Source organism: Diabrotica virgifera, chromosome 2, assembly GCF_917563875.1.
Source record: "Diabrotica virgifera virgifera chromosome 2, PGI_DIABVI_V3a".
Classification (NCBI taxonomy): Eukaryota; Metazoa; Arthropoda; class Insecta; order Coleoptera; family Chrysomelidae; genus Diabrotica; species Diabrotica virgifera.
In genome coordinates, this window is record NC_065444.1 from 25937654 (window position 1) to 25956623 (window position 18970).

General features: G+C 34.1%; 4 protein-coding genes across 4 annotated transcripts in view; 2 read left to right on the forward strand and 2 right to left on the reverse strand.

Annotated features, from left to right (window-relative positions):
- Positions 1-8425, reverse strand: part of LOC114332550 (exocyst complex component 2) — a 28495-nt gene extending 20070 nt beyond the window's left edge. Inside the window, exons 1-3 of the mRNA XM_028282375.2 lie at positions 8070-8425; positions 6271-6534; positions 481-1400 (exon numbers count right to left, since the gene is read on the reverse strand). Coding sequence (XP_028138176.2) covers positions 481-1400; positions 6271-6534; positions 8070-8253 — 1368 coding nt within the window. The 5' untranslated portion in view covers positions 8254-8425. The remainder of the gene's footprint in view (positions 1-480; positions 1401-6270; positions 6535-8069) is intronic.
- LOC114332551 (SANT and BTB domain regulator of class switch recombination) overlaps positions 1-18970 on the forward strand; it is a 79057-nt gene that overhangs the window by 41303 nt on the left and 18784 nt on the right. The window contains exon 7 of the mRNA XM_028282376.2: positions 13169-13401. Within this exon, the coding sequence (XP_028138177.2) occupies positions 13169-13401 (233 nt within the window). The remainder of the gene's footprint in view (positions 1-13168; positions 13402-18970) is intronic.
- On the forward strand, positions 8522-10056 carry LOC114332553 (zinc finger protein ZPR1). The gene has a single exon (XM_028282380.2). It carries the CDS (start codon positions 8646-8648, stop codon positions 9978-9980), a length of 1335 nt encoding a protein of 444 aa, XP_028138181.2. The 5' UTR covers positions 8522-8645; the 3' UTR covers positions 9981-10056.
- LOC114332554 (uncharacterized) lies at positions 13790-15372 on the reverse strand. The gene has a single exon (XM_028282381.2). The coding sequence runs from the start codon at positions 14962-14964 to the stop codon at positions 13861-13863; it is 1104 nt and encodes a 367-aa protein (XP_028138182.1). The 5' UTR covers positions 14965-15372; the 3' UTR covers positions 13790-13860.

Here is an 18970-nt window from a genome sequence, read left to right on the forward strand (position 1 = left end):
TGTCAAAAATGCTTAAAAGTTAAAGACAAAAAAATTATGGGATAAAATAACCATTGCCCTACCCAAAACGGACACCTATGACCGGTACTAGAAATTCGCAATTTATGGAGTTGATTTCTCTCTGGAAGATAAATAGATGTACCAGTTTTCGTTTTTCTAAATAGAAGCGTCCTGGAGGTATTTAAAAAAAACTAAATACAAGATGCCATCTTCAAAGAGCTCTAGCTCCCTTAGGAAGCATTTTCGGACTAGGTGATTTGAGTTAAACCTTAATATTTTGAGCTCAGAAATCTACAGTTAAAATATTCTCAATTATTAATGAAACACCAGGTATAGGCTTTCAGCGTCAGTGTTAAGTGTAGTCATCCAGATCTTCTTCGCCGCTATAATTTCTTTACGAATTTTGCTGAGTAAATTTCGGTACTCTACTTGGTACTTGTCTGATTTATATTGAACAAAAAACAAAAAATATATTCTTACCTGCCTTCCTGCTTCAATTTTCACCTGCAGCTCCCCAGAAAAGTATGCTTGACCAATCTTCCACAAATCAGGAAATATCTCTGAAGTAACCACGCATATTTCATCTGTAAAATTAACACAAGCTGGTACTATGTTCACTTCGATTTGTGATTTCGAGTACTTCGAAGCAGAGTTCTGCTTTTTGGAAGCTTCTGACTTGTCTGTAGATTTATGGAAAGTGTATATTTCCTTAAACTTCTGATTTATGTACTCCCATCTGCTTTTGATGGCGTCCCAAGCAGCGTCGAAGGGACATTCTAAATTAACCAAATAGCGAATAAGACGCTTCTGTTGTTCTACTGTAATAGGCATTGTCTGCAAGTCTTTATGTAATTTGGTTTGTAACTCCACAATACGCTTTTCAACTTCGTTTAGGGCTTCTCTAAAAATAGGCACTTCTGTTTTATCAAATAAATTTTTTACTCGCATATAATCGTTTATAACTATGTCATAATCTCCCTTTTTTACGTTTCTTTCTATAACACACGGAAGGCAAAACAAAAATTTGTATCTTTGTAAAACGTTCAATGCGTTTCTTGTCTTTTCAGCTCTGTCTTTTCTCGCTAAAACATCATCAAATAGTTTCCTGGCTTCTCTTTCAGACTCCTTGATGGCTCTTTCCAATTTAATTGTTGGTGTACTTCCAAATACTGATGATTCTTTTTCGTATTTTTCACGTAGGTTCGTTAAGGTGTCGATTTGATCCATGACACTATTCAAATTTGCCTTTAAGAAAGAAAGTTGGCCTTCTTTTTGGCTTTGTACTTTTCTGGTGAGATGGTTTAAACCAGCTTTTAAATCGTTAAAACTTGTTGTTTGATGGTTTTCTAAAAGGAACCACGCAGGAGAAAAATGCTGACTACCAATGTCTCCACATTTGCCTGAAAACAGGTAACGGGTTAGATCTTAATGTTTATTTTTAGGTAAGGGTACAAAAAATATCAGGTGAAAAACTTTATTTAGGAAAAGTATCACTTGAGTCCATGGTTCTTTACTCTTGGATCATTAATACATGGCGAGATAAAACACATAATTTTTATCTAGCATCACTGTCTTTACTGCATGAAACTAAGGACAAACTAGCTACCGCCTGTTATTAAGTAAAGACACATAATATTTTTATGAATACTCTAGACTCAGTACATCGAAAAGAGATAGATACAAAAAAGACGGTTAGGGACGTTTTCAGATTAAGTACAATTTGTGACGTCTCTGGTTTGTTTACTTGTGGCTCTCAGTTTGTTGGATTTTTTGCTGTTTTTATCCTGTTTTTACATTTAAAAGTTATTTATATTACACAAACAGTTGTTTTCACAACTAATTTTATATTTTAGTTTGAAACTTTATGGTAAGTGTATTTTTTTGCCATTAACTTACATACATTTTTACACACAAAGTTAACCTCATTCAGACAGTTAAGGAATGGTTTTGTTTTAAGTTACCTCAAAAGTGAAGAAATGACAAAAGAAAATATTTACTTAATTTTTTTTATAAATTATTTATATATTTATTACTCACTAATGATATTAAGGAGGTAAGAGTTATGTTGGCTAGGTGCTATGTTTTCTCGACACTTTCTATGGAATGGAAGCTTGGGCCTTAAATGTTGAATCAATGAAAAAACTAGAATCATTCGAGCTGTGAATGTACAGAAGAATTCTGAAAATATCGTGGACAGAACATGTCACAAACAAAGAGGTTCTGAGAAAGATGAATAAAGAAATGGAAATCTTAAATATCATCATAACAAAAAAATTGGAATAGCTCGGACATATTATACGTGGAGAGAGATACAATGTGCTCCAATTAATTATGCAGGGAAAGATTCAAGGAAAAAGAAGCACAGGGAGATGCAGAATGGATAAAAATAACATTAGTATATTAGGATTATCTGAAATTAGATGGAAGGGATGTGGAAAAACAAGAATTGAACACGCCAAAACGGTTATATACTCGGGAAAATGTGGCGAAAAAGACCGACACGAGAGTGGTGTTGCATTCATGATTTCAAAAGAAGCAACAAATGCCCTAATAGAATGGGAAGCCATCTCAGATAGAATAATAATGGCTAGATTCAAAGCGAGATATAAAAATCTAACAATTGTTAATGTATATGCACCAACAAATGAAAAAGAACAGGACATAAAAGATGAGTTTTACCAACAGCTGCAGATGGCATACGATAAAATACAAAATAAATATAAAAAAGATATTGTGATGATAATCGGAGATATGAATGCCAAAATAGGAACGAATAATAGTGGAAGAGAAACTGTAATGGAGAAAGAAGGATTGGGACAAATTAATGAGAATGGTAACATGTTTATAGATTTCTGCACCCAAAATAGTTTAGTCATAGGTGGAAGTATATTTCAACACAAACGCATACATAAAGTAACATGGACATCCCCCGATGGACAAACACACAATCAGATTGACCACATAACCATAGATAAGACATGGAGGCACTCACTCTTAGATGTTAGAGCAATGAGAGGGGCAGACATAGGGTCCGACCACATGTTGATTAGAGCCAAAATCAAACTCAAACTAGCCAGAAGCAAGAAAACGCCAATGGAACAACGAGAAAGATATAACGTTCAGTGGCTCAAAGACGGAAATGAAAGTACTGAAGAATATAAGACCAAGTTAAGAGAATTATATAATAAAACTTACAACACAGAAAATGCCACGATAGAAGAGCTGTGGGATAAATGCAAGTATGTATATACACAAGCAGCAAAAGAAACGATAGGAATACAAAAAATAAGTAATAAACCATGGTTATCGAGAAGCACGTGGGAAAAAATAAACGAAAGGAAACTACTTAAATGTAAAATGCTACAAAATGATCTAAGAGATAGGGAACAAATGAAGAGAGAATATAGAGAGAAAGATAAAGAAGTTAAAAAAAGTGCGAGAAACGACAAAAGACAATATAACGAAGAACTGTTAATAGAAGCAGAAACAGCAGCAAAAAACAACGACATGGGAACTCTATATAAAACGACGAAAAAACTAAGCTCGCGCGGAAAAATGAATGTTGAGCATATAAAAGACAAGAACGGGAAAATGTTGAAGAATGAAAAGGAAATAGTTGAGAGATGGATCGAACATTTTAGAGAAGTATATGTCAACAGAATAATAGAACACGAAATGGAAAATGAAGAAATAAAGGAAGAACTAAGCTGCACCGAATCGGAATTCACAAAAAAAGAAGTAAGTAAAGCAATACAACAGCTGAAAAGAGGGAAAGCAGCTGGAATAGATAACATTACCACAGAACTACTGAAAGCAGATAGAGAAACATCGGAAGAAATCATGTATGTACTAATAAACAGAATATGGCAGGAGGAGAGAATACCTGATGATTGGAAAAAAGGTATAATAGTAAAGATACCCAAAAAGGGAGATCAAACGAATTGCAACAATTGGAGAGCAATAACACTACTTTCTACAGTGAGTAAAGTCATGACAAGGATGATACTAGAAAGAATGAAAGAAACTATAGACCAGTTGTTAAGACGAAACCAAGCGGGCTTCAGGAGTAATAAAGCATGCACAGATCATATTAACACATTAAGAAACATTGTAGAACAAACAATAGAATGGCAGAGCAAAATCTATATAAATTTCATTGACTTTAGACAAGCCTTTGACCGGATTAACAGAGAAAAAATGTGGGAAATACTAAAGAGATATGGAATTCCATTAAAATATATAAGAATTATCAAAATGTTCTATGAAAACTATACCGCACAAATCATGCACAATGGGAAACTCACAGAACCAATCAACATAGACAGTGGAGTCAGACAGGGGTGTATTCTATCTCCAACCATATTTTTGATCTTAATTGACTGGGTCATGAAGAAGGCAACGAAAAATAAAACAGGAATTAGATGGAATGTTTTCGGTCAGCTTGAAGATCTAGACTTTGCAGATGATATATGTCTGGTGTCCGAAAAAAGACAACATATGCAGAAAAAAACAGAAAAGGTGACAAAAGAAGCAAGAAAAATAGGACTAGAGATTAACACAAGAAAAACCAAACTTATGAAGATAAATACGGAAAGAGAAATGGGTATATTTATTAAAGGAGAAGAAGTAGAAAATGTACAGAAGTTTTGCTATCTGGGAAGCATAATTGACGCTAGCGGTGGAATAGAAGAGGAAATTAATGGAAGGATAACTAAAGCCCAAAATGCGTTCTATATGCTGAAGAAAACATGGGAGTCCAATAAATTAACAACCAAAACCAAAATCAGGATATTTAATACAAATGTAAAGAGCATTTTGCTATATGCAGCAGAAACTTGGAAAATAGAGAAAAAGATTATACAAAAGGTTCAAACATTTGTAAATAGATGCCTTAGACGAATATTGCAAATATATTGGCCAAACCGGATAAGTAACAAGGAACTTTGGAGAAAAACTAATCAAGAGCTGATAGCCAAAACGATAAACAGACGCAAATGGAAGTTTATTGGACACACATTAAGGAAAAATGAAGATGATATAACCAAACAAGCCCTGGATTACCAACCAACTGGAAAAAGAAAACAAGGCAGACCAATGACATCCTGGAAAAGAAATATTACCAGAGAGCTAGAAGACAATGGGTTAACATGGAAAGAAGTGAAAGCCCTGGCCAGAAACAGAGATGAATGGAGGGGGACTGTAGAGGCCCTATGTTCCAAATGGAATCAAGAGGAGTAAAGTAAGTAAGTAATGATATTAAGGAGGTAAGAGTTATGTTGGCTAGGTGCTATGTTTTCTCGACACTTTCTATGGAATGGAAGCTTGGGCCTTAAATGTTGAATCAATGAAAAAACTAGAATCATTCGAGCTGTGAATGTACAGAAGAATTCTGAAAATATCGTGGACAGAACATGTCACAAACAAAGAGGTTCTGAGAAAGATGAATAAAGAAATGGAAATCTTAAATATCATCATAACAAAAAAATTGGAATAGCTCGGACATATTATACGTGGAGAGAGATACAATGTGCTCCAATTAATTATGCAGGGAAAGATTCAAGGAAAAAGAAGCACAGGGAGATGCAGAATATCGCGGCTGCGCAACCTGATAGAATGGTACGGATGTACATCAAATGAACTTTTCAGAGCAGCCGTCTCTAAAAATCTGAATAGCTATAATGATTGCCGACCTTCGTCACATAGATGGCACTTAAAGAAGAAGAATGATATTAAAAGAATTTATTAAGTTACCTACTTCAAATGTAGCTGTAATTCTGCACCAAAATTTTAAAACAAAACTAACATTTTACATTCTATTTATTAGATAATGTCAAATTTTATAATATAATCAAGGTTCCAAGGCTAGACCCCTGAGGAACACCAGGTTGAGTTGGATAACACACCATATTATGGGAAAATGGGAAGGGACCTTATCAGGGCCATAGCTCAAATTATCTTTTAAATACCTGAGAATACATCTGCAAGAAATATATAGGCAGGATTGTTAACAGCACTTAAATGATCAGAATCAGAAAGGTTGCCAACATTTAAGTCGTACCATAATAATAAGAACTCTTTGGAGCAGTTTGTAAACCACAGTTGCTGTGGTTCTGTGTTAATCAGAAAACATATAGGCCAAATTATAGATGGAAAAGTAACATAAATGGATGGATTATTGGATAACTTATAAGCTATGAGAGAAATAATCCCAAGATGATGATAGGTAATTCTGTAATACTGAAATTTTGGTAAAGAACATAAAAAACATACCAGGAAAATATCCTAAGAGTTCTTCTTCACTAATCTTGTTCTCTGCCTCTTCTACAGACAAGCCTAGAGGATCTTCTTGCTGAAAACTACTTGGGCTTAAAGAATGTCTACCCCAAGAGTATATGGGAGTCTCTTCTACCCAAACTGCACTCTCCTTTAAAGGTCCAATTGTAGCTAAATGGTATCCCCTGAAGGTAACGTTACATGTACCTGTTCCACCATATTTTGTGGTTACTATGACATCTCCCTTACCTTTTATTGGACCTAAAGCAAGTCAAAGGAATTAGTTTGTACATAACATTGATCTATTGACTACAAAATAAAATGAACATAAAATTAAGGAAATAATTACTGCAAAACTGTTCTGAAGCCGTAATGTTAATTAATGTTTTAAAAGTATGTGATTTTCCATCCATCCATCCAATGGCACTACAGCCCAAATCGAGCCTTGGCCTCCTTCAATAAGCTTCTCCAATCATTTTGATTTACCGCTGTTCTTTTCCATGAATGCATTCCCATAAAGTTCCTGGCATCCTCATCGACTTCGTCTTCCCATCTCTTCTTCCCTGCATTCTTGCATTCAGCAATTTTCTGGGGATTCTATTCTCATGATGTGATTTTAACATTATTCAATTAATACAAATTGAAATAATATTGTATAAAAAAGTAATTTACTATTTTTTTTTGGGGGGGGGGGAATAAGCTACAATTTTACTTTAAAATTAAGTTTATTTGATGTTTCTATTTCCACTTCAGAAATCATTCTCAATTATTCTCTTATTATTTAAGAAAATCGATGTAATATTATTGTTGCTATACAGGTAAAGGTCATTTTATACCGGGTGTAACAATCATACTGTGTTTTTTTTTAAAGTTCGGAACACCCTGTATAGTATTCTAGCATATAAAAAATATTTAAATTAAAATTCAATTGTAGGCTTAGGCTTTATTTTCATTTTCATTTTTGACCCATTTGCTTATGTTGGATAATAAAAAAGTTAGGTACATTTAAGAAAAAAAAACACCCTATGATTGTTACACCCGGTATAAAATGACCTTTACCTGTCTAGCAATAATATTACATCAATTTCCTTAAATAATAAGGCTGTAACATACTAAAAAAATCACTCGAATCGGACAACAGGTTTAAGAAATTCGAGACTTCTAACATGTACAATTCAGCAAGTGAGTCGATTATTTTGCTCTCAAGTGTATATCCACTTTTAGCTACTTAGGAGTAGCTAACTGGAGGGAAAATTGGAAAAGAGGTAACAGAGGAAAGAATTGTGAAAGGCAAAAAAAGCATATGGAATGAATAGAAATATGATTAGAAGCAAGACTCTCTGTAAATAAGAGGACAAATATGATCCTATATATTATAAGACCTTAGATAAGACATATTGTTATATATGGGATAGAAATAACAATTAACAAGAAAGAAGAAGATATCCTTCTGAAATTTGAAAACAAAATAATGAGAACAATACTGGGCCACAATGTAACAAGACAGGGAGAAAGAAGAATGAAAACAAATGCCCAAATTATAGAAGAATTAAAGGGAGAAATATAGTCAGATATATAAAATCTCTTCCCTTAGAATGGAAAGGACATAATAATTAACATAATATGGAATAATCCACCTTTTCCAAGAATAGGATTTTGAATGCCATGGCGTTAACTATAATCCCTATCGATTGTAATGCTTAATGAAGGAATGAAGATAACTACTTATTAACTAATTCTTGTAGGCTGTAACCTAGTAATGTAGATCTAAATATAGGGCTTAATATAGGTATTACCTGAAATAGCTATAACCTTATTAGGAGTCTTCCACTCGGCTGTTAAAAGACAATCCATTCCACATATTGTAAGACCTATTAAATCGGATGGTTGGCTACCGAAATTTTCACCTCTAATTTTGATTCTTGTGCCTGGTGGCCCTTCATTTGGAGAAAGACCTGTAACTATTGGGGGCGGTGCCATACTTATAGTATGATGATACTAGTCGACTATAAACAAAAGCATTGGAAAACTTATATCATTGCTTATAATTTTCAATTTCTTTTAAATTAATAACAATAGATTTATCAAAAACTAAAAAATAAAAATTAGAATAATAATAATAATATAACCCTAATGTTTGACGTTACTGTCCACAATACATAACGGAATGTCCTGCTTTGTACTGTGTTACTGTCACTGTCAATTATGTGAATATCGATTGAAGGTAAATAAATTTTCGATAGAAAGAAGAAGTAGTCACATTCACAAACGTCACAAACTCAGCTGTTAATACCTACTAACCTAAAAAGGTAAATTTTAAACACATGTAACATACATGTAATTTGATTGAAAATCGAAAAACGTTTTTCAGAATGGGTGCAACAAAACCTATATTTCGTGATCTTAATCCAGATGATCCAGAACCTGAAGCAACAGAAATTGAATCACTTTGCATGAATTGTCATGAAGATGGCATAACAAGATTACTTTTAACAAAAATTCCTTTCTTCAAGGAGTTGGTGCTGATGTCCTTTACTTGTGAACACTGTGGTTATCAGAATAATGAAATTCAATCTGGTGCGGCTGTTGCAGAGAAAGGAGTGCGAATATCTTTAACTGTATCAACAAAAAGAGATCTAAACAGGCAAGTGGTAAAAAGTGATTATACCAGTGTAAAGTTAGTAGAGTTAGATTTTGAAATCCCTCCAAAAAGCCAAAAGGGAGAGGTTACCACTGTTGAGGGTGTTATCAATAGGAGTATAACAGGCTTGGAGCAAGATCAACCCGTTAGGAAAATTCAACATCCAGAAGCTGCAGAGCAAATAGAAGAGTTTATAAAGAAATTACAAGAACTGAAGGAAGTAAAAACTCCATTTACGTTAATACTAGAAGATATTTCTGGAAATAGCTTTATAGAGAATCCAAATGCACCCAGGATTGATAACTCCTGTACAACTACACATTTTATCAGGACCAAAGAGCAAGACCACGAATTGGGTCTTTTTAGTCAAAGTGAAATAACAGGCAAGGAGGAAAGTGGTATACTGCATCCTATTCCTGAAGGTGAATTTACGTTAGAAGATTTACAAGGGGAAGTATTACAATTTCCAACGAATTGTCCTTCCTGTAATTCACCTTGTCATACCAATATGAAAATGACAAACATTCCACACTTTAAAGAGGTAGTGATTATGGCAACGACATGTGACGCATGTGGGCATAAAACAAATGAAGTTAAATCAGGAGGTGGAATAGAACCAAAAGGTCTTAAAATTGAAGTCGATATAAAAAATAAGGAAGATTTCTCTAGAGATTTACTGAAATCTGATACTTGTTCCCTTGGCATACCACAATTAGACCTCGAGGTTGGTCCCCATGCATTAGGAGGTAGATTTACCACTGTAGAAGGCCTTGTACTAGCTATTAAAGATCAACTGAGTGATCCAAAACATTCTCATATTTTTGGTGATTCTGTAGATCCTAAGTCAAGACACGAATTTGAAGCATTTATAGATAAGTTTGATGACATTCTTTCTGGAAAATTATTTGTTACATTGGTATTGGACGATCCAGCTGGTAATAGTTACATCCAAACAATGAGGGATGATAATGAGCCTGACGAGGGTTTAAGGATTACTCATTATGAAAGAACATTTGAACAAAATGAAGAGTTAGGACTTAATGATATAAATACAGAAAATTATTAATTTTATTTTATGATTTAATGTATATAGGCCTGTTAATATTTTTATATAAGTATTGTAAATAAATTATTTACTAGTTTTTATATAATTTCTCTTCAATGTTAACTTCTAAAATAGTAGTTTTAACCCTTAACCACAAAGGTCATATTTTTATACACAAATGAAAATGGTCTCGTCTTGCAGGTGATCGTATATGAAAGGTGTAGGGAAGATCAGCAATAGTCTATTGGGATTTATCTCAAGCACACTAAAGACTAAGATTTATTAACTTATTATAAAGTCAGTACAATGTAAGGACTAATTAATTATTATTTTATTATTATTCTTTAAATTTGACCTATTATTTTTCTTTATAATAAGTTAATCAATCTTTCAACTTGCTTGAAAAAAAATCCAAATGGACTATTGGTCTGTTCTTCCCCTGTATCCTTCATATATCTCTATATATTTTTGTCATTTGATATTCATATTTAACCTTTAACTACACGCGCTGGCATATTTTGTACGCCAGTAATAGGAATTCTACTGCAAATATATTTAAAAATTTAATTTTTGACCTAATTTATCTATCTAACCTCTCACTGGAATGTGCTTTACAATTGGTTTTAGTTTCGTTATAATCGGCGTTCTGAGAAGATTGTAATTACCAGTTTATTATTTGTTGTTTCTTGTGGTGTACAAAATGCACCAGTATTTTGTACACCACAAAATGTAAGTATATCTTTTAATTGTTTTTTAGTCATTATGGTACAAAATATATTTGTCTTTATAAACAATACAGTTTCTCATGTAAAATATCACATTTCAAAAAATTTTTATATTAGTAATTTTATTTTTCAAGGGGACAGATTCCAGTTATAAATCCCAATTGAGAAGGAACTCCAACCATTTGCTGATGCCGAATAAGGTTTATAACAAACAACTAAGTGTATTTTTACTTCTTCAGGTGCCATCTCCGCTACGGAGGTTAACAATCATCATAGCTATTTTAATTTTTGAGGTAGTAGCTCTAAATAGTTGTTTTGAGCTGCATCCAAACCATTCTCTCAGGTTCTTCAACCATGAAATTCGTCTTCCTCTGATGCTTCTTCTGCCATCTATCTTTCCCTGCATTATAAGTCGTAGGATGCCATACTTCTCGTCCCGCATCACATGTTCGAGATGCTGTAGCTTCTTTTCTTTAATTGCAAGTTCAACTTCCTTCTCTTTACCTATTCTTCTCAGTACTCCATTGTTCGTAACTCTATCTACCCAGAAAACCCTCATAATTCTTCTATAGGTCCACATTTCAAAGGCATTAAGTCGTCTCATTGTCTCTACATTTAACGTCCATGATTCCACTCCATAGTATAGTACACTGTAGACGTAACATTTTGTTAGGTATACTTTAAGAGCTAATGTTAAAAATAAAATGTGGGCTGTATACTGAAAAAAGTAACTTTATGCAGTAAAAAAATTTGTAACTGTTAAAGTAAAAATGACTGCATATATAATTTTTTTAAATCGAGATTATGATCTGCATCAATCACAGACTTTTGTATTTTGGAGACATGAAATACAAATCAATTTGGAACACTGGTAGTAAGGGATATTATACAGTCGAACCCGGTTATTGAAATACCTGTTAAAATAATATCCCGCTTTAAGGAATAGAAATTTGAAGTCCCGAAGCGTTTCTGCTAGCCTCCAATGATCGTTTATTAGAATACCCCGGTTATATGAATACTTTTGCTTGTCACGAAAGCTATTCCAATAAGCGGGTTCAACTGTATTGAGTCATTCTACTCTTGCTTGTTGGATGTGTCTAGAACATTTTTTTGTTTTTCTAGGATAAGTGCCAACACAGCATTGCAATTAACCATTTTTTCAGCCTGTTTGTATCCACTCCTAGACAAAGGCCTCCCCATGAGTTCTCCATTCTTCTCTGTTTTGTGCTATTTGGTGCCAGTTTAACCATAAGCAGTTTTAGTACAGAGGTTGACCTAGATATTATGTAGTAGCAGTATTCCTTGACTTAAAGAAAGCATTTGAAACTATTGACAGAAATATCTTATTACTAAATGAATGGGATACGGATTTGGTTTAGTACACTTTTGGGACTATCTGACTGTCAGATGAAATACAATGTAATATTGGCATCCGTTAGGGAAGTGTGCTTGGCCCACTTCTCTTTATACTTTATTTCTATCCATCCAATGGCACTACAGCTCAAACCGGGCCTTGGCCTCCTCTCTTCAAAAGTGCACTTGCTAGCACTTTCCTGTTGTTTACACATGGCAAGTTTAGTGGCCACAAGTATTTTCAGTCAGCAAACTTGCCAAGTGTAAATTAAGTTTGACATCAAGAATGAAATAATGCCTAATGTTGGCAAGAATTTTTATTAACATGTAATAAAAAAATTAATGTGTTTAGCGACCCCTTAGCTCAATACACCCCTGTACAGGTCTAGGTATTGACAAAATGGGATGATCCATGTCTGCTTGTGGCACATCCTTACAAATGCATACAAACAACTGGAAACTGTTCATGGATTAACTTTGCCAGAGTGTGTGTGGAGGATGTTGCAAAGTGGTCAGTCTCCTTCCTGTTACATCCAACACACGTTCGACATGATTTAAATCCGGTAAAAGGAGTATCCATGACAAAACAATTAACGTCAGCTTTATACAAAATTTAAAAAGTATCTGAATATGAGTAGTACAGCTGCTAGATAAAAAAAGTATCAGGATAAGGGATATTGTTAAATTTCAGGGTAGACTATTTTTACTAAATCGTTATGTTTAGAATGTCAATTAACACTGTTATATAGTTTTAATTTTTAATTATAATTGTATCCACCGAAAGCTGGTAACTTTTCCTTATCTGAAATACACAATGAAAAGTTGTGTTTGTTTGATTTTGTTGTAATCTGTTTCTTAGTTTTATGGTAAAAAGAGTTCGATGATAATTATCTTAATTGTATTTAACTTATTCTACATTAGACTAAACAGAATTAAAAGATTAAAACTAAACTTTTTTAAACACAAAAACAGCGCCAAAATATTAAATAAGGTTATCGTTGACAGTTGACATCACGAGTAACCCCCACCCACTCTTCTATGCGAGTAACCTTACGAACCAGTGTTGCCAAGTACAATTCCAATGCTAAGGGAGTTGCAAACGTTGTTGCATTTTTCTTTGAATGTTTGCAGATCCAAACATTTCCGATAAAAAATTTGTATGTAAAGAAGTGTTCTGGTGGGATGGATTCGAAATAATGCCTCCACGTCCTAAACTGGGACTTCTTACAAATTTTGCAAACCGTGAAGAAGAACACCTGGAGACCGAAGAAAGTTCTGGGGAGTGTACAGAAGAAGAATCTACAACTTCTGGTTCTTCTGATACTGAAGGAAGTGCAGAGAGTAATCCCAGGCCCTGTATGAAGGTAAGTTGTAGAATGTTGTTATATTGAAGGCATTGGTTTATTTTGCCCTGTTGTCACTGTATTTTCGTAGTGATACTGTAATTTTTATCCTTCTAAAATTGACAACAGTTCTTGCTTCAGATCTCTCTTGTGTCCTTCTCCTCCATTGTCTTAACGGTTCTCAGACAGTCTTCCACGTGATCCAACCATCTTGTTCTGGGCCTTCCTTTTGTCCTCTTCCTGTCTGCTTCCATTGTAATATTTTTTGCTGTTTTTGCATCTTCTTGTCTCTATAGACATGTCCCAGCCATGACAGTCTTTGATTTTTCACAAATGGTATCAATAACTAAATTAAGAAATGATAATAGCTAAATGGTGATGGTTTAAGGAAGAAATAAGTCTGTTTGAATCTGTTTTATATTGTATATTTATAATAAATAACTATTTATCTAAGCATATTTATAATACAATGGTGCAGTGTTATGAGCGTAAATATAAGACTGCGCCATTAGTAGGTCTCGTTTGAGTTCCATGGTAATATGGTTGTCCTCCTGCGATCGTATAGTTGGGATACATGCGCACATTGTGTATCTGACCATTAGTGACCTTTATTTGTGTTGGTGGATTTGGAGATGGTGACGAATATATATAAGGAGGTGCAGTCGGTTGCCGAATCCACTGGATACTATTATCTTTTGTAAGTTTAGATGTTTTATCAAAAATAACTTGTGATTCTAGACTCTTTTTAGGCCAGTAATCCTCAAATATAGTTCCCGGCGGGAAATAGTTCTTAATATCATTTAAGCTAATCACTGAACAAGTTTCATGAGCAAACAACTCATTCCTAATTCCCTGCACTTTACAACAAAATTTTAGGTAGGCTAAACCCCAGCCTTCTAATCTTTCTGCTCTTTGGCGAAGGTTGTCAACTTCGCCTTCGAAATAGAAGAGAGGTACATATTTTTGTTCGTTGTGTAAGGTAAACGGTACCACTGATTCCTTGTTTATGCGAACGAAACCACAACGACCCAGGTTCTTCACGTTCTCAATATGATTACATCTTAACTTTGCATAACAATGTTCTAAAAACTGATAAAACTCATTAGCGTCCATTAGTCTAACTATAAGGTCCCGGGATGAAAACTGTACACTGCCGAACTGGAGGTCACAATGTTTGAAGTTTATTTCATTTAACAAACGAGCTTCAGCTTCAGTTATGTAATAACTTGGAATGTTTACACAGTTGCATAAATCAGAATTATACAGAAAATTAAACAATTTCATTTCTACCATTCTCACTGCACAATATTTCTCTCCAGATCTAAAAATATATGGAATATGGCATTTACTCATCGTAGTCCATCCAAATCTACCCTTTACAGACTCTTCATCAATGTATTTGACATCAGCTTCGTTTGTACCAGCATTATTTTTAGGTTTAGATTTCTCACCCGCACTTAAAAAATTTAAAAATTGTTGCTGGTGCATTTGGGGTGAAGCTGTTTTGGCCTTGTTGGCCTCTTTAAGTTTAGCTGCCATTTCTCTAATCTCAGCTTCATCGTGTCGTTCATCTTTCACATTCATGATTCATTAAAAAAAGATACAGATATTAGAATCTAAAAGATGCGTGTCTAGCAAGTTCTGTCAAAACCTTTCTTCTAATATTCACGATTTAAACTTACATGTGATAAATAGTACTTATTTTCATTGTTTACACATTAAAAACCGTATATTTTCAAATCTAAAGAAGTTTTTTAGAAGAAATTTTGTTTTCAAAAATGAGGTTATGAAGAATTATTTGTCCTCTGTGTTTCACTAAAATTGTTAATTCTTCTAAACTATAAAAACTAATCAAACTATCTTCAACAGACACTAAACTTCACTGATTTCCGATTTATTTACATGAATTTCAAAGAACTTGACTTTTACAACTTTTACTTAGAACTGACATCAGCATACTACTCGCCCTGTACGCGAAATGTTCGTTACCCTCAGTTCAAGGCGCGAAATACAAAATGGCTGCGGAATATCTTCGCCCTACTACGCTGTAATTGGTGGTTATATTCACGTGGCGTCAGAATGTTCGTGACGTCACATGACCTAAACAGAGGCTAGGTACAGCGTTTCCAAGGTTTTCTAACTCAAGTGTATTTCAAGGGTACCTGTTTTTATTTTATAATAATTTTCTTTTACAATATAAAGGACTTTACAAGTTAATAATATTCAAAAAGGCCATTTGATATTTATGTTTCAAGTAATCCTGAGATACCAATACAAATACGAAATGTAAAATTGTTTTCGTCTTTTTTCTGCTTCTAGTTGAAAGTAGACCATTAGGTTAATTCAAGGTTAAATTTTCGTTGTGTAATATTATTTTTTAATAATGTATGGCATTCACAAGAAGAGACTACAATAACATTAAAAATTGATATAATCATCAGGAATAGTGAAAATATCCAGAATATTTTATATGCGTAATCACTTTAGAACATGATTGGCGCAGCCATAGGCGTATCCACAGCGGATGCGGCGGGTTCCATGTGGCTAATTAATAATAGGTATATTAAAAATGGATATAATCAGGAATAGTGGAAATATCATCCAGAATATTTGATATGCCTAATTAAATATATAAATGATTTGTTTATTTGCCATAAATATATAATTACGTTTTATAAACAATTTTCTTTTATGTTAGATTTGAGTACATTTTTGAATGAGTGTATAATAATCTACAATCAAATTTTATTTTAAACTGTTTTTCATATACAGGGTGAAACCACTTACGAAATAAAATTATTTCGAAATAATATTATTTCTGTCCTTATTTTAAAAAAAGTATAAAGAAACGCCAAGGCCCGTCGATTTTGATAGATAAAAGTGGGCTTTTTAGATATAAATTTAAATCTACAGAGTGATTCAATCAAGCCTTGCAGCGTAGTCCATATAAGCTTTATTGTTTTCACCCAATTTTGAAAAAATGTGAAAACTTTGACGTGAAATTATCCACGTCCGTCTGTCCGTCCGTCTGTCTGTCTGTCTGTGATCACAACTCCTCCGTCAATATACCAGGTAGAATGACAAATGAGGTGTCAAATGAAAGCTTATAATCCAAGGATGGTACTAAAGGTGAGACATTTTACTTAAGCTGTCTGTCCGTCGGTCTCTCCGACCGCGAATATAACTCCTCCCTCTTTATACCAGGTAGAATGACAAATGTGGTGTCAAATGAAAGCTTATAATCCAAGGATGGTACTAAAGGTGAGAAATTTGATTTAGGCTGTCTGTCCGTCTGTCCGACCGCGAATATAACTCCTACGTCATTGTACCAAGTAGAATGACAAATGCGGTGTCAAATGAAAGCTTATAATCCAAGGATAGTAATAAAGGTGAGAAGTTTTACCTAGGCTGTCTGGCCGTCGGTCTGTCTGACCGCGAATATAACTCCTCCGTCCTTATACCAGGTAGAATGACAAATGAGGTGTCAAATGAAAGCTTATAATCCAAGGATGCTACTATAGGTGAGAAATTTGATCTAGGCTGTCTGTCTGTCTATCTGTCCGACCGCGAATATAACTCCTACGTCATTGTATCAGGTAGAATGACAAATGAGGTGTCAAATGAAAGCTTATAATCCAAGGATGGTAATAAAGATGAGAAATTTGACCTAGGCTGTCTGTGCGTCTGTCCGTTCGACTGAGAATATAATTCCTTCGTCATTTTACCAGGTAGAAATGAGATATCAAATGAAAGCTTATAATCCAAGGATGCTACTAAAGGTGAGAAATTTGACCTAGGCTGTCTGTTCGTCCGACTGCGAATATAAGTCCTCCACTATAACAGGTAGAATAACAAGAAAGTTGAGAAACTTGACATAGGACTTTTGGTTTTAGAAATGCGACCAGAAGTATACTGTTTTAGATTCACCGAAATAATACAAGTGATATATTATTCGACGCGACTTCGCAAGAAGATAACAAATATATACTTCCGGTTTCATGACTGTCTGCCCGTATGTCTATCTCCTCCGTTATTAATACAGATAGAATGACAGATGAGGTGTCGAATAAAAGCTTATAACACAAGGATGGTTATCGGACTTCCGGTTTTAGAGTTGCAACCGTATGAACTGTTTTAAAGTCACCTAAATAGTATAAGCGATATATCATTCGACGTGCCTTAGCAAGATGAGAACAAATATAAAATTTTGGTTTTTATATCATTTCCGGTTAAAAAGTTCTAACCAGAAGTGCAGAAATATTACATGTAACACATCAATCGAAGCGTATTGAAAAGTTGAGTTTGAATCTTTAGTTTCGGTTTTGAAGTCATTTCTGTTTAAACAATGATGACCCAAACTTTAGTAAAAATGACTCAAAATTAGTAAAATCGTTTATCAATTGGCGCAAAGTTACACGAAGCGTTTAAATATGGACTTTCAGTTCTACTTTCGATTACTTTGAGTGAAAACCTAGGACTTACGAAGTCCAATTACTTGTTTTTAATGGAACACCTTGTATATTTTTAAAAGTTCGTTATCAACCTGACCTTAATGAACTCTATCATGTAGGAACTATTATGAAAATTACAGGGTAAAATTTTGAAATTATACAGTGTGAAAACAACTTATGGAACAAAATTGTTTGTGTCCTTTTAGAAAATTATAAAAAACGCTGGTAGGCACAGTATACGTCAACTTTTTGCTCTATGGTTGCCACTTTATGTATTTGACAGTATTGACAATTGAAGTAATGTAATGTCAATGTCAAGAAAATATAACGTCAGTTATACAACTTATGTTCAAGTAAAATGTTTTCCTATTGTCCTGTAATTAAGAATAAATTTTTAATCGTTGATGGTCATTTAGTTAGCTAGTTAGCTCACCTAACTCATTTTATAACAGGTTATGGGCCCAGCACGCTTCCATTGCGCAACAATATGTACAGGGTGATTCACGCAGAAAAAAAGCCGAACAGATGTTGTATAGGGCTTTTCATCGATTGTCATTTGTTTCGAGCTTCTGTCATGTGTCTCATAATAGGTTTGTTCCAACACGACCGAGAACCGTCACGAAACGGTAACGCTCCTGCGCAGTAAAGAAAATCCGTTCCAACAAAAATATGATCGTCATCGGATCGTCCTTCCCACTGTTCCAACAAGAATTGTGATCTTTCGGTGACGGTTTCGTGATGATCATTTCAGTAATCGGGCAAATGCATAATGTGCTGGTTGGACTGACTTGAGCACTAGGATTTAATTCTTTAAATTTTTTGAGCCTTTGATCGACTAAAAGCACACAAGCTGTCACCAACAAAAATGACAAATATATGATTACCGTCATGGGACGATAACTGGGCGATACAATTACGAACATGCGCACAACAAACGGTACAAGTAGTTTCGTGACGGTTTCTGGGCCGTCCAAAAGTTCATGTTGGAACAAACCCAATATTAATATATCTACGTCATACGTCTTTGGTTTGTATGCACACTGTTTTGTATCATTGATATAATATATACTAATAACGTATGACGTAGATATATTGTTTTCACCCAATTTTAAAAATATGTGAAAACTTTAAATTATCCA

Excerpts from the sequence above, each read along its gene's own strand:
- LOC114332553 (XM_028282380.2), top strand. The coding sequence starts at position 8,646 with ATGGGTGCAACAAAACCTATATTTCGTGATCTTAATCCAGATGATCCA.
- LOC114332554 (XM_028282381.2), bottom strand. The coding sequence starts at position 14,964 with ATGAATGTGAAAGATGAACGACACGATGAAGCTGAGATTAGAGAAATG.